This window comes from Dermacentor variabilis, chromosome 9 (genome assembly GCF_050947875.1).
Source record: "Dermacentor variabilis isolate Ectoservices chromosome 9, ASM5094787v1, whole genome shotgun sequence".
Lineage (NCBI taxonomy): Eukaryota > Metazoa > Arthropoda > Arachnida > Ixodida > Ixodidae > Dermacentor > Dermacentor variabilis.
Genome location: NC_134576.1, coordinates 138,332,445 through 138,356,010, shown reverse-complemented (window position 1 = coordinate 138,356,010; position 23,566 = coordinate 138,332,445). Strand labels below are relative to the sequence as shown.

Below are 23,566 nucleotides of genomic sequence, written 5' to 3'. Positions count from 1 at the left end.
GAAGCTTAAGCGTCCTCCAATTTTTTTTAGCTCAGAGTGATGGATTCATTGATTGATTGAGTGAGTGATCGATTAAACTAATTGATAATATTGAGATTCTATTATCTGACTCTCTAGAGGTTATTGGAAGTAATTTGCATATAAATGGCGTGTCAGAAGACAGGCAAGCATTTCACGACGTGATCCTTGCTCGCAGCGTACGTGATGGTGCACGAGTGGGCCCACTACCGTTACGGTGTTTTCGACGAGTATGGCAACGCTGACGACAAGCGGTATCCACTCACTTACTGCGACCGTGGAAAGGTGAGGAAAGGCGAACGCATGTGGACGTAGCTCGCCGAATCTTCCAGAGCACTGCCCAGCATTGCAGGCGTTGTAGTAGTAGTAGTAGTAGTAGTAGTAGTAGTAGTAGTAGTAGTAGTTTGCCCTGAAATACACATCAGTTCTTGTTATCAGGTCTGGGCACCGTCTGCAGAAGAAAAGAAGGCGTCAACTGGAACAACACTGCATTTGATGGTGCAGTTTGGATATGTGTTGCCTCGAAATTGGTGCTAGTCACAGAATTTCGAGTAAATGGTGATGCTTGGAGTGCAAGTCGACTTTTATTCTGCAATTAGAAGGTTTCCCCTAAAGTAATTAATTAAAACCACTACTCACACAAATATTTAATCGACGATCTATTGACCATTATAGCGCAAATTTTGATGTACGCCACTGTTTTGAGATGTGGCCAGAAAACAAACGTACTTATATTATTTTGTCTCGTCTCCCATAGTTGTAATATTCCCGAGTAGTAGTTATTGAAAAAAGCTATATTGTGGTAAATTCATTGGACGTTTCGCTTCTCGTTAGCAGTTGTACTTGTGTGAGCATTGACTACAAAACTGCCTGCCCCGCTGTTAGTGCAAAACGAAATAAAAAGAAAGCACGCTAAACCCTGATTTGGTGATATGCGTTAGCTGTTCATAAATTATTTGTGCTCATTGTGCGATCATCATTGCGCGCTACACTTGCCTTCGCAGGTGAAGCTGAACGCTTGCTCGAGCAGGATTGCCTTCACCGCAAGGAAATCCGACGGAGGAAAGTGTGAAATCAACGACAAGTGTCATTTCGCCAAAGACTGTGTGGTCACCTTGCAGCAACCAAGCTGGAATCCCGTCGAGTCATCCATCATGTTCATGCCATACCTAGCCAACGTGAGAGCCGCCCTTGACCGTTATGTACAATGGCTGGGACGTTCTTAGTGGGTGCAGTGGAGCACCAGGCCGCGGGTTCGGCACCCGTCCCCGACCGTCGCATTCGAATGCATGGGTATTACAACCCAAGTGCGCTTAGGTATAGGCACCAGTTAAAGAAACCCTGGTAGTCAAATTTAATCTGCAGGAATTATTATGCCCTCTTGTAAAAATTGTTGCTAAATTATTATTACTAACTAATAGTTAGTAAACGTACGTTGCTAACTGTTTGTCGCAATATTCCCTATGTTGCCAGGAACTGCCGTTATCAAAGGTGACATAGTAAAACTTATTATTTTTTGCCGCACATTTAAGATTATAGGTTGTACGGGTGAAAATTTATGCATTTTAATAAGATAAGAATGCTGTTCCTAATATTTTTATGACCTACTCTGTGCAAATGTTAACTCGAAGATATGATAGAAAGATACAGTTAATCTAGATTTCGTACTGTCATTGCCACCACACAGCATGATAGACATCGAGCAAGACGCGGTAGTAACCTTTACTAACTTCACCTCCATGCATGGGTGAATCTCATACGTTATTAAATAGCTTGTAAAAAGTTAGTGATGGTTTTTGAAAGGCATTACCTGCTGCGGTTAGTTTTCTGCTGATATTTTTTAAAGGGTGGCGTAGCCTAAGTTATTCAGTGTAAATGTTCCACATGAGAAAGCAGCTGCTTTCTTTTTTCCTTGCCTTGCTCTGACGAACTTAAAAGAGAATTCGGTGGCCTTCAGCTGTATAAACATGCTGCACTAGTCAACGTAAAGATAGCTTTGAGCACGTCGATATAACACGCGGTGGAGCTCAAAGCTGTCTTACCAGGTGAAGCGTAAACTTGTATAGTTTGCGCTTCAGCTGTTCTATTTTGTTCCTTTGTGATCGTCTTTGTCCGAGTTATTTACTTCCGCTTCCGCAAGTTGGAACTCTCAAAGTAGACCAAACATTGCTGCAATGCTGAAAACGTTAGTTGCAGTGTAGGAGACATTCATCGATGCTTTCAGGGTTGACTGAAGTGATTAATTAAATGGCATGAAAGACACAAATTTTTTGTGCGATGTTGTAATTCCCAGCTGGATAGTCTTAAAACTTAGTTCTGCGAGCAACACTAAAGATAAATTTTAAGTAAGCTAGAGTAATATAATATTGCTAGAGAACATTAAGGCATCAATATTATCGCGAACACAGCTGTAGTAATCGAGAAATTGAGGTAAATGCAGGACAATATTTGAGACTCCACCGGGTCATTTAAGTACTAGCCCGATGACGTAGGCACTCCTCGTTATAATTCTGTCGCTCGAACACAACCACTCGTAATAATAAGATCATCGAATCACATTATAAGATAGAAGAAAGTGGTACCTGTCGAGTTCTATACGATATTTAGGAAGAGCTCACTGACATTACCCTTGGCAACAACGCGGGCGGTCGAAAGGTTTCGTTTTCGGTGGACTCTGCGCCGCCTCTGCTTGCGTGTTTCAGTAGTTTCGTTATGGCGTAGTGTGCGCTGGTTTTGTTGGCACGCAAAAGTCACACAAACTGCAAGTAACAGACAATTCTACGTCCACGTGATGCCGCGTGATGGCCGAATGGTCCACGCCACTTGACCAAGAGCAGCTGCCGTGGTAAATACAAAGCTCTGTCTTGGCTCGGTTTCTCCATGGCCGTGCGTTTTCGTTTTGCGGAAGGAACTGTAGCGACATCTGTGGGGCGGCATTTTACTCACCGACGACAGTAAATGGCGGTGATGGTGTATGCAACGTCACCACTCCCCAGCAGGGAGGGGTGACGTTGAATATTTGAATTGCGATGAAGGTATTCGGACATTTCAGACGCGATTTTCTCTTAAGCTAGATCTTTTCCTGGCACGAAACAAGCGCTGCGGTGTTTCTGGAGTGGTATTTTAACAGTCAACGTTGACTCATATTTCTTTTTAATGTCATTTTAGGCACATTGATGAATTAACGGAATTGTTAAAAAGCGCAGTGTCTGCACGGCAAGCTTTCAATAAGATTAAGAGGAACCTTTAGATCGAGGATAATTCCGTTGCCCCCTATTGAAATACATCTAAAACGCAGAAATGCTCTTCCAGGACAACCGATGTATCAATGAATGAAATTTGATTCATTTCAGAGCGAAATTTGGTTTCTAAGGACCGTAGGTACCAAACTTCTTATTCACAACTTGCTATATTTTACGAAAATTTCCGAAAACCCTCAATTTAATAAAACAGTAACAAGAAGTTTACCAGTATGTAACGCTGCACCAAAAATAGATATCGCACTTGAGTAAACAGCATCCGCTAGAGCACCTAAATAAGACATATCTGATATATGCACGTAGGGCTTACGTGCATTTGTTAGAATGTTTACAAGGGAATTCAAAAAGTCCCACTCGCAAATTAGTGGTATATTCCAAAAAGGCGTATAACGTGTAAATTGTGTCCCCTTTAGGTGCATTATTACGTGCAGTTTAGAAAACCATATTGTTTTTTTATTGCTGAGTTACAGAGTAGCAAACTGGATTGTTTCGTTTTTCAAATCACGCAGTTTTCAACAATCCTTAGTAGAAAATCCACTGCCTCACTAAACAATCTGCCACCAACAGTCAGAATAATTTAACTTTCTCTTTGAAGTACAACAAACCTAATCAAATTCAGTACATTGGTTGCCGAGGAAAATTATTTCTCCGTTTTCATGTATTTAGATAGGGGGCTCCGAGCTAAACCTTCCTCTTACGTTATAACCTTGAATGACAACAAACAACTAGATTGTTTGCATAGCAGTCGCTGTTAGATGACCTGTTCTTTACAGATAAGTTGCGCGCATGCGAACGTAGCATTCTTTATGCAAAACAAAATAATGTGAGCGCTGATGAAAACGTATGCCGCGCTATGTATTCTATACTACATCTGTCCTCTGACAGGTGAGCCAATTCTGCGACGACAGAGACGGGCCCAACGCCCACAACCCATTCGCCCCAAGCAAGCAGAACGACCTCTGCAAGCAACAATCCACCTGGAAAGTTATCAGTGGAAACGCAGACTTTCAGAAGTAAGCGATTTTTTCCCCTGGCGGCTGCGTCGATCCGCTTCTGCTTAATAACGTTCATGTATGTCCACCTTTGTTCATATTTATTTAATACCGCACATACCGCCGGTAAGATTTATGTGGCGCCGAATATTGTAAATGTTCTTTTTCCTCAATTCTATAAATAAATAAATAAATAAATAAATTGTACCTTTCCGCGCCAACCCTTCCACATTTAGCACGAAAGGTAACTTTTTGTCCACCTTGATTTCCCTATTCTTTATTATTTTCTAAAGTTCAGTTTCAACCACAGCTAATTACCCATGGCATCCTCGGCTGCCACAAATTCGCGGTAACCTTTGCTTTATTGCCCAACAGTTTCGGTCTGTTACAGGCAAGCGCGTATATATATTGCTGAACCAGCAAACAGGCCTATCGATCCCCTTTACACTAACCGAAAATGTAGGGCCAGTAAGCGGAACCCATGTTCTCCGCTCTAAAATGAAAATGAAATTACTACATAAAACCTGACATGTAATGTCGACTAATGGGCATCTCTAAAGCACATCGGCAATATACATGTAGATACCACGTCATACTCAACGGATTGTTCGAATGGCTCTTTGATGAAAGAGTACTAAATTGTTTTTCACTCAAAGTCGGGCATCTACGGACAATCGGCGTAACCAAGATGAGTGCTAACGTTAGTAAACCGTAAATGTGACGTAAAAGGTGACGGCAACACTGAAACTCTAGTTTAGTAATCCTCCTTTCTTTTCCGCTTATACAAGACTTTCCGGATCAGATCCGTCCAAGTCCATCCACGTGACCTTCGAAGAGGCTCAGCAAAAGGAAGACCTTGCGCCGCGCGTTGTCCTTGTGCTGGACGTTTCGGGCAGCATGGCCGTGAGTACAATTGTGTATTATTTAAGACGTGTATGGAATTTTCAAAGGCTCGCCCTCCTGCCTATCCTTGTATTTTTCCTTATCTTCCTTCTGTAGATGACGATTACTCGCCAGCACCACAAAATACACATATCTCGTTTCTTTCAATAACACTAACTGAAAGGACAGGTTGGCGCCTTAAGTGTAACCGGCTACTCCGTGTCACATACCATACAAAACATAATCACAATAAACACCACGAGAAACACAAAATATAGTCAAACAGCGGAAACACAATCAAAGTTCTGCACACGAGTCCACGAAGCCACTGAAGATACTATATCAGCCCGCGATAAACATGCACAAATATTCACAGTTCCATAAATAAATAAAAGCACATAAAGTTGCGTAATAAAATGCACAGCTTGCAGTTTTTCAGAACGGAGTGAACTGATTTCAATTCACAGAATTGCGCCACATATCCCATAACTCTACACAACAACGTGTATCTAACTTAAACTTGCATGACTGGCAGTGTATATTATCTGTTGTAAGACAGGTTTTGCAGTTCGAAATTTGGAACGATTAGTGAGAGGGACCCGTCCACTTTTCGGTAAGAGCGTGTAGAACCGAAAGAGCTTATGTGTTATACAAAAATGATTTATTAGGGAGCTTTGGAAAAGCGCAGAACACATACTTTTATGTGTCAGCCTGTGGTCACACCGCCGGTGGTGACATAGAACTGTGCATAATTACTAGTCCGTCAACCACCTTTAGCTGAGTTTGCGCCGCCACAGCTGCAAAGCAAAGCTTATAGCAAAGGACGATAACACTGAGTAGCGAGTAGTTGATAACAAGACGCAATGCACTATTAAACGCATTTTTGTTCGTGATATCGCGTACTGAACCACTTTACGGATTTGTCAAGAATGCTTAAAACTGTGTTTTAAACTTAGTGAAGTTCATGCTTCATGTTCATTCATGCTTCAGACCACTCGATTTTACTGTCAAATATTAATGACTCCAACATTTTATCTCTTCAACGATATCAACGAAGCGATGCGAAAGGCAACGACTGCGTCGTTCACTGTTCACTTGTAAAGCAGAACACAATGTTGAGTTGATAATGCGACTCAAGTAAGTGCCACTACCTTCATGATCCTTAGTATAGCAGGATAGAATTCTCTAACTGAATTCAGGCTCTAACCTTTCATTAATAGTTTTCTGTTATCGATTGTTGTGCCATTCTTCATTGTTGTGTTTTTCCTCTATATGTACTGAGTTTTGAATAAATAAGAAAGGGAGAGGAGAGGGGGGGCTCATATGACTCTTCAAACTAAACCACTCGCCAGTTCGCACTGAAATTTTGCACAGGTGACATATTCCTTTGAGTTTAGTTTTATTACCACGTTTGCGTGATTTATCCACTTGTTTAGTCCATAATAAATTTGATGTGTGCATCGTCTGCACCTATGCGTTACGCAAAATATCTCGATTCCGCAGTAACTGAACGGTGGCGCGATCTGTCAAGACTACGGCGAAAACCGTGTGCTTGCCGTAACCATGACAGATGGCGTTCCGTACTCATGGAACTGAGACAGCAAGCGCAGGCTGTTAAAGAAAGTGCACGTATAGTACATGACAAATATTGTTTGAGGACAAGATAAGCCCCAAAGGGTGTAAAAAGATTTTAACGTGAATTACGCAGAAAACCTTTTACACATTGCAGGGTAGTGAACCAGGTTCAGTCCTGGTTAACCGCCCTGCCTTTCATTTACCCTTATTCCTCTCTCTCTGTAGCGTGCGCTGTAGAGATGGCCATGCTGCAACTCGAGTGCGTACTCTTTCGGTGCAGGATTACAGAAGACTAGACTTTCTTAAGGAAGCTGCGGAACGCTACATTGGCGACATCAAAGACGGCTCGCGTCGACTGGCCATCATCGAGTTCAGTTACAGCGCCAAAGTGGTGCGCACTCTGATGCCAGTGAACGTAAACACAAGAACTGGGTTCCTGAACGCCATACGCAGATTGGAAGCATATGGAGCAACCTGCATCGGATGCGGCCTCGAGAGTGCCCTAGAGGTATTTTGACATTTTGGTAAACATGCAGATTGATTGGCCTATGTGCATGCGAGTGAGTAAGTATGGACAGGTAAGGGCGTTAACTTGGCTAAGCCCAGTTGTCGACCCTGCTTCAAGGAAGGTTCTCGCAAACTGCGTTCATCGAATGTTTTCTCGAGCGTGAAAGAAGCCCGCGAATACACGCAAAGTGCCTCGAGCGGCCGGTCACGCGGCGATTTTGCGTGCATTTACGGGCTTCTTTCACGCTCGGAAAAACACTTTTATGTAGCACGTATTGAGCAACAGAAAGCTGTATCGGGAATTTTTCATGTCACTCAACAATTTTCTCTTTGACACCGTTCATCTAAGTATATTTGAGAAGTTGAATTACTAATTAAGACTAATTATCTAATTAGGCGCAATGGAAACAAAATTGTTTGAGTATCTCCAAGCGACGGCAAACAACATTACCTTGGTTCTGCCCGCTAAGCGGCATTTGCACATTTTTTAACTCTGGCTAAAGTTAGCTGGGACACCCTTTATATGACATCGCCAATCGGCAGTCTTCCATTTTGTTTGTGTTTGTGCATTTGCGTGCGTGTGCGCATGCTTGCGTGCGTGAGTGTGTGTGGATGTGAGGGGGGATATTTGGTCATCTTACTCAGTCAAAATTGTGCAAAGGCCAAACCTTTGACCATCGTACGAAGGTCAGGCAAGACACACTGAAAGGTATTTCAAGGTGCACTTCGTACTCTATGCATTGGCGCTGTCCATAATTGCAATGTCTCCGTAACTGCACTCTATTCCACTATGCTTCAATTACAAAACTGGTTCTCTTAGTGGGCCGAAGTGATGACAGGCCTGCTTGAAGTTGCCCTTTACTCCGTGGCCCGGCTGTGTAGATAGAAATAGCGATCCTACGCTGAGCATGCTGACCCATGAGCGACCAATGAAACACACAACCGCACTCCGTAGTGTCGTTGTGGGCTATTATTGCGAAGCTAGACCTGCAGGAAAGTACAAAGACGCACCCCTGAAAGGAAGCGAGATTTAGACAGCTATACTACTTGGACTGCGGCGCTTTAATGGAACTACTAGTGAGCAATAACCATCTTTACCTGCTTTGATTAAACTGCGTTAGTTTAACATAGCAATTCCTTTCTCTGGACTGTATTTTTTTCATATCATACCCCGTTCACGACCGACCGATCTTGGTATTAACGCAGGTGGAGTGTGGCTCGGACCAAAAGAAAATAATGGGAACAGAGCTGTTAGCTCCACACTGAGGCTTTCATTTTTGCTCAGTGGAGTTGATATTGTCAGTCGGAAAGCCGGAAACCTACTTCCGAAGTCTACTCGAGGGAAGCATGCGTGAAATGTATTTTCTAGATTCCTGTCTTTAAATATTGCGTCGATTTCAGTGGACCCTTCATATAAGCTGTCACCATAAAATAAATCTTGTTGACCAGTACAGCGCTCGTCCCGTCCTCTTCCTTCGTCCGTGCTCTAGGTCCCTGTATATATATAAACTGAAAGGGCACCAACAAGCCCACCTAGACAAGCATGCTGTCACTTCGGATGGCCCGGTGGAGTTTGCATTAAAGCATGCTCGTCGTTACTTTCAGCTACTAACAACCGCCAATGAGACGCCGGAGGGCGCCACAATCCTTCTCATGAGCGATGGGGAGGAGAACATGAACCCGCCTATCGTCGAAGTGCTGCCCCGGGTTGTCGCCTCGAAAGTCGTGGTCAGCACGCTGGCCCTGGGAGCCACAGCCGACCACAGACTTGAAAGGCTGGCCACTTCGACGCGTGGCAAAGCGTTCGCCTTCCGCGACCTGCAGGGAAACATCGTGGACGAACTGGAGTCTGCCTTCGTGTCATCCACGACAAGCCAACACGACCCCGTGCCCCGAGCTCACATGGTATGCGTAATCAATTATTGATTTGTTTGAATACATATACATGAGAAAAGTAGTTCTTCGGACCTGGTGTTTATTAGTATTTATATATTTATTTATTCAACTACCCTCCAGGCCCTTAAGACATTAAAGAGAGAAGAGGGTGCAAGGTTAATACATACGATACAACAGTCGCATCGATAAAAAGAAATACAATAACATTTAAAATTATAGAAGGAGTGACGCAATTTATAGCTGTCCCTATATTCACAAAAACATAGCGCTTATGCTAAAATTGTTGAAAAGAGAAAATTTCACCCCATCCTGATGCTGGACATAGTGTTAGCGAAGGCAGCTGGCCAATGGCAAAAGGCACTTACAAATGAGAAGCTTTCTGAATTTGGCCCTATGTTTGTAACAGCAGTTCCGAAAGAATTAATCTCAATAACGACGGCACCTCTGTGATTCAGCATTGATGCGGGAATGGTAACGCTTTGAACTCTGCAGTGCTGGTAACTTATCGATAAAGTAGCTAAATTTAGCAAGTTTCATTCACCATAACAAAAACAATTTTTTTAGTCCTTTAGCAACCACATATGTGATTTTAAAACGACGGCCGGACAGGCCGCCATTGGAATCTGAATCTGGCAACGTTTAACGCTAGAACGTTATCTAGTGAGGCGAGTCTAGCAGTGGTATTGGAGGAATTAGAGGGCAGTAAATTGGATATAATAGAGCTCAGTGAAGTTAGGAGGACGAATGAAGCATACACAGTGCTAAAAAGCGGGCACGTCCTGTGCTACCGGGGTTTAGCGGAGAGACGAGAACTAGGAGTAGGATTCCTGATTAATAAGAATATAGCTGGTAACATACAGGAATTCTATAGCATTAACGAGAAGGTGGAAGGTCTTGTTGTGAAACTTAATAACAGGTACAAATTGGAAGGTCGTACAGGTCTACGTCCCTTCATCCAGTCATGATGACCAGGAAGTCGGAAGCTTCTATGAAGACGTGTAATCGGCGATGGTTAAAGTCAAAACAAAATGCACTATACTGATGGGCGATTTCAATGCCAGGGTAGGCAAGAAGCAGGCCGGAGACAAGTCAGTGGGGGTATATGGCATAGGCTCTAGGAATAGCAGGGGAGAGTTATTAGTTGAGTTTGCAGAACAAAATGATATGCGGATAATGAATACCTTCTTCCGCAAGCGGCATAGCCAAAAGTGGACGTGGAGGAGCCCGAATGGCGAGACTAGAAATGAAATAGACTTTGTACTCTGCGCTAACCCTGGCATCATACAAGGTGTGGACGTGTTCGGCAAAGTGTGCTGCAGTGACCATAGGATGGTAAGAACTCGAATTAGCGTAGACTTGAGGAGGGAACAGAAGAAACTGGTACATAAGAAGCCGTTCAATGAGTTAGCGGTAAGAGGAAAAATAGAAGAATTCCGGATCAAGCTACAGAACAGGTATTCGGCTTTAACTCAGGAAAAGGACCTTATTGTTGGAGATATGAGCGACAATCTTATGGGCATCATTAAGGAGTGTGCAATAGAAGTCGGTGGTAACTCCGTTAGATAGGATGCCAGCAAGCTAACGCAGGAGACGAAAGATCTGATAAAGAAACGCCCATGTATGAATGCCTCTAACCCTACAGCTAGAATAGAACTGGCAGAACTTTCGAAGTTAATCAACAAGCGTAAGACAGCTGTCATAAGGAAGTATATTATGGATAGAATTGAACAGGCTCTCAAGAACGGAGGAAGCCTAAAAGCAATGACAAATAAACTAGGAATTGGCAAGAATCAGATGTATGCGTTAAGAGACCAAAGCCGGCAGTATCATTACTAATATGGATGAGATAGTTCAAGTGGCTGAGGAGTTCTACAGAGATTTGTGCAGTACCAGTGGCACCCACAACGATAATGGAAGAGAGAATAGTCTAGAAGAATTCGAAATCCAACAAGTAACGCCGGAAGAAGTAAAGAAAGCCTTGGGAGCTATGCAAAGGGGGAAGGCTGCTGGGGAGGATCAGGTAAAAGCAGATTTGTTGAAGAATGGTGGGCAGATTGTTCTAGAAAAACTCGCCACTCTCTATACGCAATGCCTCATGTCTTCGAGCGTACCGGAATCTTGGAAGAACACTAACATAATCCTAATCCATAAGACAGGAGACGCCAAGGACTTGAAAAATTATAGACCGATCAGCTTACTGTCCGTTGCCTACAAAGTATTTACTAAGGTAATTGCAAATAGAATCAGGAACACCTTAGACTTCTGTCAAACAAAGGACCAGGCTGGATTCCGTAAAGGCTACTGAACAATAGACCATATTCACACTATCAATTACGTGATAGAGAAATGTGCGGAATATAACCAACCCGTGTATATAACTTTCATTGATTACGAGAAAGCGTTTGATTCAGTCGAAACCTCAGCAGTCATGGAGGCATTACGGAATCAAGGTGTAGACGAGCCGTATGTAAAAATACTGCAATATATATATAGCGGCTCCACAGCCACCGCAGTCCTCCATAAAGAAAGCAACAAAATCCCAATAAAGAAAAGCGTCAGGCAGGGAGATGCGATTTCTCCAATACTATTCATAGCGTGTTTACAGGAGGTATTCATAGACCTGGATAGGAAAGAATTGGAGATAAGAGTTAATGGAGAATACCTCAGTAACTTGCGATTCGCTGATGATATTGCCTTGCTTAGTAACTCAGGGGACCAATTGCAATGCATGCTCACAGATCTGGAGAGGCAATGCAGAAGGGTGGGTGTAAACATTAATCTGCAGAAAACTGAAGTAGTGTTTAACAGTCTCGGAAGAGAACAGCAGTTTACTAGAGGTAGCGAGGCACTGGAAGTGGTAAAGGAATACATCTACTTAGGACAGGTAGTGACCGTGGATCCGGATCATGAGACTGAACTAATCAGAAGAATAATAATGGGCTGGGGTGCGTTTGGTAGGCATTCTCAGATCATGAACAGCAGGTTGCCATTATCCCTCAAGAGAAAAGTGTATAACAGCCGTGTCTTACCAGTACTCACGTACGCGGCAAAAACCTGGAGTCCTGTGAAAAGGATTCTACTTAAATTGAGGACGACGCAACGGGCTATGGAAAGAAGAATGATGGGTGTAACGTTAAGGGATCAGAAAAGAGCAGATTTTGTGAGGGAACGAACGCGAGTTAATGACATCCTAATTGAAATCAAGAAAAAGAAATGGGCATGGGCAGGACATGTAATGAGGAGGGAAGATAACCGATGGTCATTAAGGGTTACGAAGTGGATTCCAAGGGAAGGGAAGCGTAGCAGGGGACGGCAGAAAGTGATGTGCTCGGATGAGATTAAGAAGTTTGCAGGGACAACATGGCCGCAATTAGTACACGACCGGGTTAGTTGGAGAAGTATGGGAGAGGCCTTTGCCCTGCAGTGGGTGTAACCAGGCTGATAATGATGATGATGAAAACGAGGTAAATGGCTAGCAAATTGCCTTTGTAAAATTCCCCAAGAATCTTTGGTTACGTTCAATGCCTCGCGATTATCTTATCCCAAGAGGTATATACGCGTTTCCATTCGGTCGGCACTTGTAAAGACATACGTATACGAAACATCTTATTAGCGAGCCAATAGGGCGTCGAAATTCCTTTCGCAGGTAATGCGCTATTTTGAGATGCGATGCCCTTTCAAGAACTCGGGGGTTGCATTTCTTTTTCACGTTCCGAGTTACTGACTCGCCACAGCAGGAAATATGATCTAAAGCTATAGTTTAAAAGCCGATACGGAACAATTCTTATTGTCTCGGTACAAATGAAAACTAAGATAAGAAAAAAATTCCCAGCAATCCATATAATCACTTAGAGACCGTTGGCTGGGAAACGAGTGTTTTGGGGTGCGATCTAGTGACATTGTCCGAAAAATCTTTGGCTACATGTCACTGTCTCTTCCATGATTCCCTCCTTTCCTAAGTGTTCTCGTTCTTCCGAATGGAGACAGTGCAACCCGCACACAGAAACTGAAACTGAACTGGGGAAAGGGAAAGGGGGACGGAAAGATTAAAAGAAGAGAAAGTCCACTGGAGATATCAGTCGGTCACTCAGTCCGGATCATAGACGCTGACTCACTCCGGTCGCTTTCAAATATCGCAGCAGCGCTGTTGTGTCCTTTTGTAGCTGCGATATGCGAGGCCATGGTCTTGTTCCTACAGAGTTCATTCTGTACTAAGGGGACGGGGAGCTTTCAAGTTGCAGTAATGCAACTACGCCCCCCCCCCCCCCTCTTCCCCCCTCTTAGTCCCAACCGCTTATGTACACGTGTATGCGGTGTAATTCAACTCAACATGATCCTACGTAGCGCTAAAAAGACGAGCACATATACAGGAAAGGCAGTACACGGCGCTATTCTATTCTTTCCTATTTTATTCTCCGACTTCTATCTTCATTGTTGGAAGGCAGCGCTGTGTGTGGTCCATCAGCGGTACTTATAGGAACCCAGTATGAGAGACCAACTAGCCTGAATTACTGCCTACGTTTGTTTTCACGGGAACGTGTGGGAAGTTGCTTGCGCCAGAAGACTTTGCCGCAATGGCTTAGAAACATCACAACATTATCTTGTTACAGGAGGGTAATACTGCGAGTAGTAAATGTCTTGCAACTGAAATTGCAATCCGGTGCTGTTTCGAGAAATGCTTGCTTAAAAGATATTACTACGGTGCCGCAATGAATTAGGCTTGTGCGCCAAATAGTTGCCCCGCCAAGCTGTCTATTTTCCCTCGCTTCTGTTCACACCCACTGCAGCGGTACAGTTCACGAGACAGGCGTTCATATAAGCCCTCATGTTCTCGTCTTCTTCTTATGCCTCGAAGTTGGTGGAGTCTGAGGAAGAGTTCACCAGCCAGCTAGACAAGAAGTTCCAAGTGGACTCCAACGTGGGCAACGGGACGGTGGTCCACGTGACCCGCAACCTCCCCGAAACGGGAAAAATCGAAGCTTGGCTCACCGATCCTAGCGGACAGAGATGCAAGGAGTGCAGAGAAACCGCGAACGGAAACGACGTAGTGATCTCCATTCCAAGTCCCGCAAAGGTGAGCCACATGGCTCGGCTGAAGGCAAAGAGTAATCTGCCTGTCGCAGGCCCTGTCACGCTTATACTGCTGAAAGTGAGATAGCTTGCATATATAGAGTAGTAGTATGAATATAAACATCGTCATACATTTTCAGAACGAGGCAGTGTAGGTTGCAAATTTGCACGAAATGGCTACTAATGTCGGAGCTAACTTACAGCTTGGGCGGTAACATTAAAGAAAACAAAGAAACTTAAAAAGAAACTTCTTAAAGTATGATGGAATGGAACGTTACAGGTGTACGTTAAAATATGGAAATGTCGTAGTATGGACCAGAGGGAGAGCTTTGGTGACTAATATTTTTGTTGAGATTAACGGAATATTTACGCATTATCAAAGTTGAAGTAACTCTACCACTTGCTTCTCGCGCATGAAGAAATTATATTAAGCAATTATGAAGGGTCGGGAAACTATTGTCACAATGTCTTTCCAATATCCGGCTGTCGCCTGAGGCTGTATTTCAATTTGATATTAATGTTCGTCTCGAAAGTTTAGGCCTGGCGTCATCGGCGCTATTACGACGTCTTACTGGAGATAAACTTACTGTCTTCGCGTAACAATAAAGCCAGGCATGATGGCGTTGCTTATAAAAATATTAACAAATGCGCGTTGCCACTAAGTGTGGTCGCGTGTGGCAGACGCAGTGACCACCTTAACGGCCCGAGCGAATGTATTAAGACATCGTGACGCATCCACCTCCTTGACAGGGAAATTTAAATAGGGCCCGTATTCCCAAAAACGTCTTACGTTACAATTGTTCATCAAAGAAAACATAAGCCACCCCTGGTGCTGGACGTATCTTCAGCGAAGCCGGCTAATGACAAAAAGCACCTACGAACGAAAAGGTTTGTGAATTTGGCCCCAGTTGGTTCGCACAAGCAAATATTAAAGCGTAAATTTTCTAAGAAGCTCTGACGGCATGTAAATATTTCTCTAGGGTTTAGAAGCTTTCAACCTTCCTCGAACAACAAAAAAGTCGAGTTGGAGATGTCATATCAGTGCTCCCTTAAAATATATTATGTTCAGAATCCCGTAAAGGGGGGTAAGCCAGATAATTTCCTTACCGAAGCTTGGCACGCGGACTCTGTTCATGAAGGTTGGTACGTGGACGCTTCACTTGGAGAGCTCGAGCTCCGGTCCAGTGGAGGTCAGCGTCAGCGTCAAGTCGCAGGCCAGCAAAGACGTCGACGAGCCTATCCGGGTCACTTGCGAAATGAGCAGCATGCTTGTGGACGGTCCGGACCGAGCAGTCATTTACGCCAAGGTCACGAAGGGAATCAAGGTAGTACTGGACGCCGCCGTCTTCGCCATGGTCTACCGACCCAAGGCGTCGAACGAGCAGCACACAGTCACGCTATCGTTGCATGACGACGGACGGGGTAAGTAGGAGAGAAAAATACTAAGCAAAGCAGAAAAATAGGGAAGTTAAGCACACCCGAAAATCGAGTTTGCTACCCTTCAGTGGGATTGGGAAGGGGGAAGAGGCGGTAGAAAGATAAGAAGAGAAAGGTAGAGATAAGCCAGATGCGAAAGGCAGGGAGGTTAACTGGCAGATAGACATCCAGTTTGCTACTATGCACCGGAGATGAGGTAAGGGGAGGCAGAAAGATAAAGATAAAAAGCCCCCCCCCCCAAACGCACACACACGCACGCACGCACACACACAAAGACACAAAGGAGAGTGGTAGTGTAACAGTCATTCAGCTAAGCCTTCTGGTGCGAAGACCTCATCAGCTGGCACTCCGAGACCTTCTGCTCACGAAGCGTCCGATAACCTAAGCGTGCCAACGCCGTTCCGAGCTGCCGTCTCTGGGAGCTGTAGCGAGGACAACAACAGAGGACATGTTCGATGGTTTCTTCGCTGCCGCAACTTTCACAAGCAGCGCTGTCAGTCATTCTGATGCGGCAAACAAATGCGTTCGCAAAGGTTACTATATGCCACAGTCGGCACAGAACAGTTGTGTAGATTCGGAATAGTCCAGATGGAATGCGGAGTCGGAGCGATGGGTATAGGTAGTGCAGTCGAGTGGGCTGGAAACCTGTCGTGTTCCACATGCATCGTGTGACATCACGCCTGAGAATGCGAAGCTTTGTTGCTGCATCGGTTCTTGATAGCGGTATGGCTTCCTTGACGGTCCTTTTTGTGAGCCCTCCTAGCAGCTTCATCAGCGTGTTCGTAGCCTGTGATGCCATATTCATCTTGTGTGGCGTCATGTCATTACTTTGCTTGTTGGTGCTATAGCTCGCATCTGAGGACGTGTTACTCCTGACATCCATGCAGATGTGATGAGAGAACATTGACTTCTGGAGAGCACATGGTATACCTTTTCACGATACTAAAAAAATAACAAGGTTGAATAGTGTGTGGCTCAAGACGCCACCACGGAGAACACGGTGTGTGTAGAGTTGACAAGTCGGACCGTCACCGGTCTGCACAAAGAAATACCTCATGATATAAGCACCCGCAGGTCTAGCGGTACACTCCGCCACGAAGACCAAGCGATTTAAGAGCTTCAAGTATAGCACCATGAACACCATTGCAATAAGTGCCTTTAATGTCCAAAAACATAGCGAAGGATAACAGTTTACATCTCTTTTGATAATGAACGTAAGTCACCAGATCGATGACATTATTATTGAAGGAGCGAATAGAGTCAACGGACACAACACAGGATCACAGCCGTTCACGATCATCGCACACTGCCACAGCACATTGCGACGTGCAGCACTATTCAGGCTACATAAATTTTTGTACACTTTCTTTAAGAGTTGTACCAGTGCCTAATCTATGCAGCAATAACATTCACAGGTAAGAAAGAATCGAGCTCACGGATTAGGCATCTAATTATACGCACAAGTAGTTTGGTGCGCAATTCAACCAGGAAATTATGTTTCTACGCTCCTGCTTGCCTAATTCTGTTTTTATGCGACAGAATAATGTTAACTTCTCCATAGTCTAACATAGATAACATAGGTAACATAGTCTCCATAGGTAACAACACCTTGCGGAGCATTTTCATGTAGTCCTGAGCTGCTGACGAGGCCGCCTCATGTGACGCATCCTGCATGCAATGCGTGGTACAGTGTTATGTTATTCATATTATTTAAAGGTATGTACTAAGAGGTGGGGTTCTTACAGAGATTCCCACTGGAATATTTGTGAACTGCGAAAGGCTGCTAGAAACCATCTTTGCTCAACCGAGCTTAATGAAGTTTTCTTGTAGTTAATGAAAATTTATGTTCTGCCAAGGGTAGAAATGCAGGTCTTTTCTTTAGGCCTTCGCTCTTTGTTTGCTAAAATTACTGAAAGTTAAAAAATTAATAAAATAAAAGTAAGAGTTCCCATATTAGAATTTCTTGACGCCGTAAGAAAACATATGTAGCAACACTGCGAGTCGCATGGGCTATGACGTCTAAAAAGGAAACGATTGGCGCATTTTAAACCGTACCTGCATATGCCTCTAATTTGTTATTATGTCCTTTGCAAAACCAACATGTTCATTTTAACGATTCTTCTGAAGCTGCAAGCTAACGTGTTTGTCTACTTTAGACGCGGTAACAACTGGTGTGTTGGTTAGATAACAGCAACATCTTAGTTGAGGAATTGCGAAGCCGTAAAAGTGATGCATTGATTTGCTGTTTGTTTAGTAATGCTCGTGTATTTCTGAAAAAATAAAGTTGTGGAAAGTTAACTTCTGCGTGAAGCAGCGCGTTGAGCCTGCGTTCTTTTTTCTAAATGCAAGACAGAAACTCACAGGTTGATGGAGGCTTGAAGTGGTTATCAGTTTTCCAACCTGACATGTCTCAGGTTGGAGTCGACATTTAGAAAAGCGGAAGAGTCTCCATGCCGAAAACTGGCTCCAGCGACATTATTTGTTTGGCCTCGCCTGTTAATCGCTTCTAAATGCAAGGAAAAAAAGTTAACAACTTATTTCAAACCCCTTCGGCGGTTTCTCAAGTAGAGAAGACACGTGCTGGAATATGTGAGTCGCCCAGACCTGAAGTGTCGTTTTAGGACAATTACATGTCCTTGCACGCGGCCAGACCCTGACATCCACGCCGACGACGGAACGTACAGCGGGTACTTCGTCCAGTTCACGGGCAAAGGCCGCTACGCAGTCACAGCGCACGTGTCGAGCCAGAAGAGGACGCGGCTGGCCGACCCACGAAGTGGCTCTGGCAGCTTCTTCAGCACGGCATTGTTTTCTGCGGCAACGGGTGAGTCTCTCTTTGTCTTGCCGGAAGGGTGGCCACTTGGTCACCGGCATTGCAACGTTTTAATCGCGACGTGCTAAGGAAGATGCTTGATGTTAGTGTTTGCTATCGCCAAGAATTTACAGGGTGTTGCAACTACCTTTAGCCAATGTTTATAAATGCGCCGAAGCACTCTAGGAAGAGGGGGACAAACTGATGTTGTTGGCTATTATATGGAGCAAATCGCGCTATTTCTTGGATTTTTAATTGTACAAACAGTAAAGAGTTATTAGCCAACTTAGCAAGTGATAAAATTAGGGCCGTACATTCAATGAGAAAGTTGCAGAGCGTTCTAGGAAACATGTCATACAGCAGCTTCTGACTCCCTACTTGTCGATATTAATTTTTTCTGCGTTCCAAGGAAACCCTACAAAATATTTTTTTAAAAAGAAGCACGAGACATGCCCGTTGGCGCGTCGCGATTGCAGCTCTCTCAAACGTGTGGCGTGTGACTGAACAGCGTATGTAGCCTGGTGGGGTGCCTGGTTTGCCCATCGCTATTACGAACCGCAACGAGGGAAATACGTCACTAACGTAAACTATGCAGCCAACGTCTGAATTGCTACCTTGTCACATTTTAGTCAGCAGTATACCCTGTTTATCTTTATTATGATTTGCTTTGTATATATTGTACTTATCGTAATTAGATATTTACTAAAATCAGTGACTTCTACCGAGAAGTGACCATATGTTCAGCTCCACTTGTTCGTTACCTCTACAATCGTTGATGGCCTTTTTTCTTGCCTTCTCCCTCACAATGTTTAGAGGTCGAAATAAACACTTCTTCTTCTTCTTCTTCTTCTTCTTCTTCTTCTTCTTCTTCTTCTTCTTATTATTATTATTATTATTATTATTATTATTATTATTATTATTATTATTATTATTGTTGTTGTTGTTGTTGTTGTTGTTGTTGTTGTTGTTGTTGTTGTTGTTGTTGTTGTTGTTGTTGTTGTTGTTGTTGTTGTTGTTGTTGTTATGCACGAAATGCACAGGGCGGGAGTTGAACATCCTGTTGATGTCTAGCTCCCATCCTGGGCATTTCATGTTGTGTTTCGTCATCCTAAGTGAGGTTAAGCCGCCGCCCGACATTACCTGCAATAAGAACGAGTAGATGCCGGCTCCCCATTTCGGCACGCTAATTAGCATTTAGCGAAGTGCGTTGCGCTCTTGTTGTTTTGGCGTTGATTCACCGAAAAAAATATTCTGGATGTACAACGTATTACGAAGAATAAGAAGGAAATTGAAATGCGTCTAACGACCATGCGATGACTGTTGGAACATACATTGTATCATAAGGGCATACGCAAAGAGGTTGTAAAATGGCAGTGTGGAGTAGAGACAAAGCACCAATAGCTGATGTCCTATTTGAAACCAAGAGGAAGATGAATAGTTGGACAGGTCAAGGTGGGCATAGACAAGGTGTCAGGTTTGTTTGTCGCACTAATAGTATGGCTGCCAAAAGAGAGGAGACGAGGTCGAGTGTGCAAAGCGATTGCATGGAGCAATTATAAAGGAAATTTGCACACATACAACGTAAAATCCGCTGACGCGGAAGATGGTAAGAAATCGCTGGGAGAGGCCTTCATTATGCAGTGATCTTAAATAAGCTTGTCATGACGACAATAACAATGGGTATAGCACCACTTTTGAAACATTGGCCCTGAAAATCAGATCTCTTCCACATGTTATTGTCTGCCCAACCCACAGAAGAGCCACTGGGGAGCATTTGAGCTTGAGCATTTTACAGTGACGTGGAAAGTTTTCCGTAGCATATGTTTTTTTCTTGCTTTTTGTGAAGTGCACATGTTCATTCTAAACTCAAGATCATTTCACGAGCATTCAGTGCTGCGCACTATTATTGCAAGCCTGAATTGCATTGAAGGCAAACTTCACAGATATGTTTTGCGGTTGATCGGCCATATTGCTGCGGATTTTCTTTGTGCGCTCAGCTTCAGCGCATTTGCTTTGTGCAGGTGTGGTGAAACTCAGAGTTGATCTATATTTTTTGTTGTTTCTTTCTTTGTCCCATTCCGTTACTGCGCCGCGCACGCCAGAAACTATCAAGAAAACGGGCGTTATCGAACCGGCGTCCGAGTACCCAATCGACGACTTCGACTTCGTCAATTCGACGGTCCAAGCCACGAGTGGCGCAGGCGAGGAGGCGGTGGAGCCATTCCAGAGGGTGGCATCCGGAGGGTCTTTCCAGGTGACGGTGGACATTGTGGAGAAGCAGGTACCTCCTGGTGACATCCGAGACCTTTTGGTAACGGGTGTACGCCCAGGCGCGAACGATTCACTGCTTGTGGAACTCACGTGGACATGGCCCGGAGCTCATCTGACATACGGGAATGGTGAGCGCTAGCTTCAGACATGCCTAGATTGCGTATCAGAGTATTTGTCAAAAGTTAGGAATCCACTTCGTTAGTCACAAGATCTGTCACTAATTCCTGCTGAAGGTTCGTAGATTAAATTAATCGCGCTCCCAACCTCGCAAAAGACATCTAGCACTGTTCTTTTCAGTCGCTGTAGCTTTGGAGCTCAAACATCCTACAGGGCTTAGTACCTGACGTGGCAATAGGCCTGATCACAAGCCCAGTAGCTTGTTCCGAAGGAGTTCTGATATCTTAAAGGCGGGAGAACAGCTGTCACTTTTAATATATTGAGGTTTCTAGCACATACATTTCTGAAGGTGTACCAGTGCGTGGTGGAACGACAGCTTAGTCACGCACCAAATAACCTCAAAACTTTTGACAAAGACTCCGTGCTACGCACCTTAGCTAGCAGTCAGATAATTGTTTATACCTTGTGCATTTTTGCAGCTTGCGCAGATCTTTCAATCGGCACTTCTACAGCACTTCAACATGTTAACGGTATAAATTGCAGCCCTTACATTACACAAAAATAAAATGGGTTCTCAATACTCAGTTTTGTTGAAGGCGCGCGGAAAAGCAATGTTCTTAACCAGCGTCGAGTCGCCTGTCTAGATTGTTATCGGTCAAGAGTAATAGCAGATCAAAACTTGCCTTTCACTGCATTTTTTGCGAAACGCTTCTGTGCTATACATTTGGTACGTATATGAACAAGACTTAAGCGAATGCACGCCAGCAGAACTGGCGGAATGGTGCTGACAACGCGAGCAGAAATGAAACGTGTCTGATTGGTTTTTCGTCCTCTCAACAAAAGTTTTACCGTAAGAAGCACTGTACTTAGTCGAGGACGTTCTTACAATCTGCTATTTTATTGCTTGCAGCCTCAGGCGTGGAGATTCGAGCCAGCCGGGAGTATGCCAAGCTAAACTCAGAATTCGAGAAGCAGACAGAAATCACGGCAGACGACGTTGTGCAAGGAAATCTCGACCCGGGACGCCCCGGTGACAAACACGTCGTCACCGTGTCGCTTTCCCGCGTCCTGTCTTCGCGTCGCCAAGACGGCGCCCTAGACTGGAGCTGCTACCTAGCCGCTCGCGTCCTAAATTCACACGGCTTCCGCTCCAAAACATCGAACGTCGTTCCCGTGTCCTACACTCCGCCGCCTGTGACGACCACGATCGCTACTACCACTACACAAGCGACCACGACAGAGGCTGTTACTACACAAAGTAGCACGACCCCAGAAGCTACGACCACGGATGTTCCCACTGCTGTTTCATCGTCGACAGGCGTGGCGCGTAGCCAGTCGTCACGCTTCTTCGTGTCGTTCTGGGTCTGGATTCTGATCGCCTGCGTTGGAGCAGCAATCGCGGTCGCCACCTTGCTAGCAATCTTGGTCAAGATGAATCCATCGAAGCGCGGGATGTACCGCCTTTTCTACAGTCATACCCGGCAAAGGCAGCAAGCTCCAGCGTAGTCCTTGCTGCTCCGTCTACGTGAGAGTGAACTGTGATGATACGTGCCACAGCGTGCTGCTGGGCTGTTGGGTCGTACTTAGTACGGTGCAATAGGTAGCGACAAAATATATTGACCAGGACAAGAAAAACGCCCGTTTCTGTTCAGGTCTCACTTCCCATTGTTTCGCGTCGTACTACACCGTAATAGGCAATGACACCCGCCCTGCATGTGTAGAGTTAATGATCTCGTTTTTTGTTGATTTAAGCCTGGCTCATCGTCTTTGCCGAGAAGTAATTTTTTTTAACGTTAAATTACTCTGTTTCTAGCTTTCGGACTGCCCATCATCAATGGACCTGATCCTCGCAGTACAGAACATAGGCAAATAATTCGCTTTATATCTCTGAGGATATCGATAATATGAAAAACCATCTTTGAATGTTCTGTAAATGCTTCACTGATATTGCGATTATGGCACACGGTTTTCTTTTTCATCTAACTTCAACTTCGGCACTTATGGTGGCCTTTCGCAGTCTAATGCTCGCGCGTGTATAGCATATTTGTTTATGTACTAATATTTAAATGTTATTTCTCCTTTTTTTCTTACCTGTTCTGATACTGCATATTTTATTTATAGTGGGTGTGACCATATTGGTTAAAAGCCTTATCAATTTCTGTTTAATAGACGATGTTGCGCGCTTTTAACTGTATAATAAATTGCACCACCCTGTCCCTCCCACTCCCCTTGCCTCCCTTGTGTACTTGGTGCCTATCTTGAGAACTGTAGCATACAGCCAAAATTTACAGACGGGAAAAAGAAGAGGAAACCTGTCACATGCACTTCTTTATCTCTATAAGCACGTGTTTTCATATATATTTCAATTGCTGCAGCCATGTGACGTGTTGAATATTTTTGTCGTGTCTGTTAATTTTGGCTGTGCAGTACAGACACTATGAACCTCTAGCAAAGTCTTTGTAGACGTGCGCCTCTTGGGTCTCTAATGTAAAAACAAACAAACAAACAAACATACATACAAACAAATAACCTAGCAATCTAGCAAACAAACAAACAAGCAAACAAGCAAGCAAGCAAGCAAATAGATAAATAAATAAATAAATAAATAAATAATTAAATAAATAAATAAAAGTCTAAGCGGGGGACGTAGCCTTGCAGATTTTCCTGCTTTTGGCCCATCGCTGGGTGTTCTAGAGAACCGCTATAAGAAAAGCCTGAAATTTCACACA

General features: G+C 44.1%; 1 protein-coding gene across 1 annotated transcript; it reads left to right on the top strand.

The window, feature by feature from the left end:
- Positions 1 to 23,054, top strand: LOC142557675 (calcium-activated chloride channel regulator 1-like). The gene is made up of 12 exons (XM_075669689.1): positions 1 to 60; positions 197 to 303; positions 1,023 to 1,196; positions 4,164 to 4,291; positions 5,059 to 5,173; positions 7,008 to 7,235; positions 8,840 to 9,139; positions 13,986 to 14,204; positions 15,340 to 15,622; positions 18,288 to 18,461; positions 20,552 to 20,848; positions 21,748 to 23,054. The coding sequence occupies exons 2-12, from the start codon at positions 205 to 207 to the stop codon at positions 22,341 to 22,343; spliced, it is 2,613 nt and encodes an 870-aa protein (XP_075525804.1). The 5' UTR covers positions 1 to 60; positions 197 to 204; the 3' UTR covers positions 22,344 to 23,054.
- The last annotated feature ends 512 nt before the right edge of the window (positions 23,055 to 23,566 follow it).

Excerpts from the sequence above, each read along its gene's own strand:
- LOC142557675 (XM_075669689.1), top strand. The coding sequence starts at position 205 with ATGGTGCACGAGTGGGCCCACTACCGTTACGGTGTTTTCGACGAGTAT. Across the intron at positions 1,197-4,163 it reads TCATGCCATACCTAGCCAAC|GTGAGCCAATTCTGCGACGA; the intron begins GTGAGAGCCGCC and ends GTCCTCTGACAG. Across the intron at positions 14,205-15,339 it reads CCATTCCAAGTCCCGCAAAG|GTTGGTACGTGGACGCTTCA; the intron begins GTGAGCCACATG and ends CTGTTCATGAAG.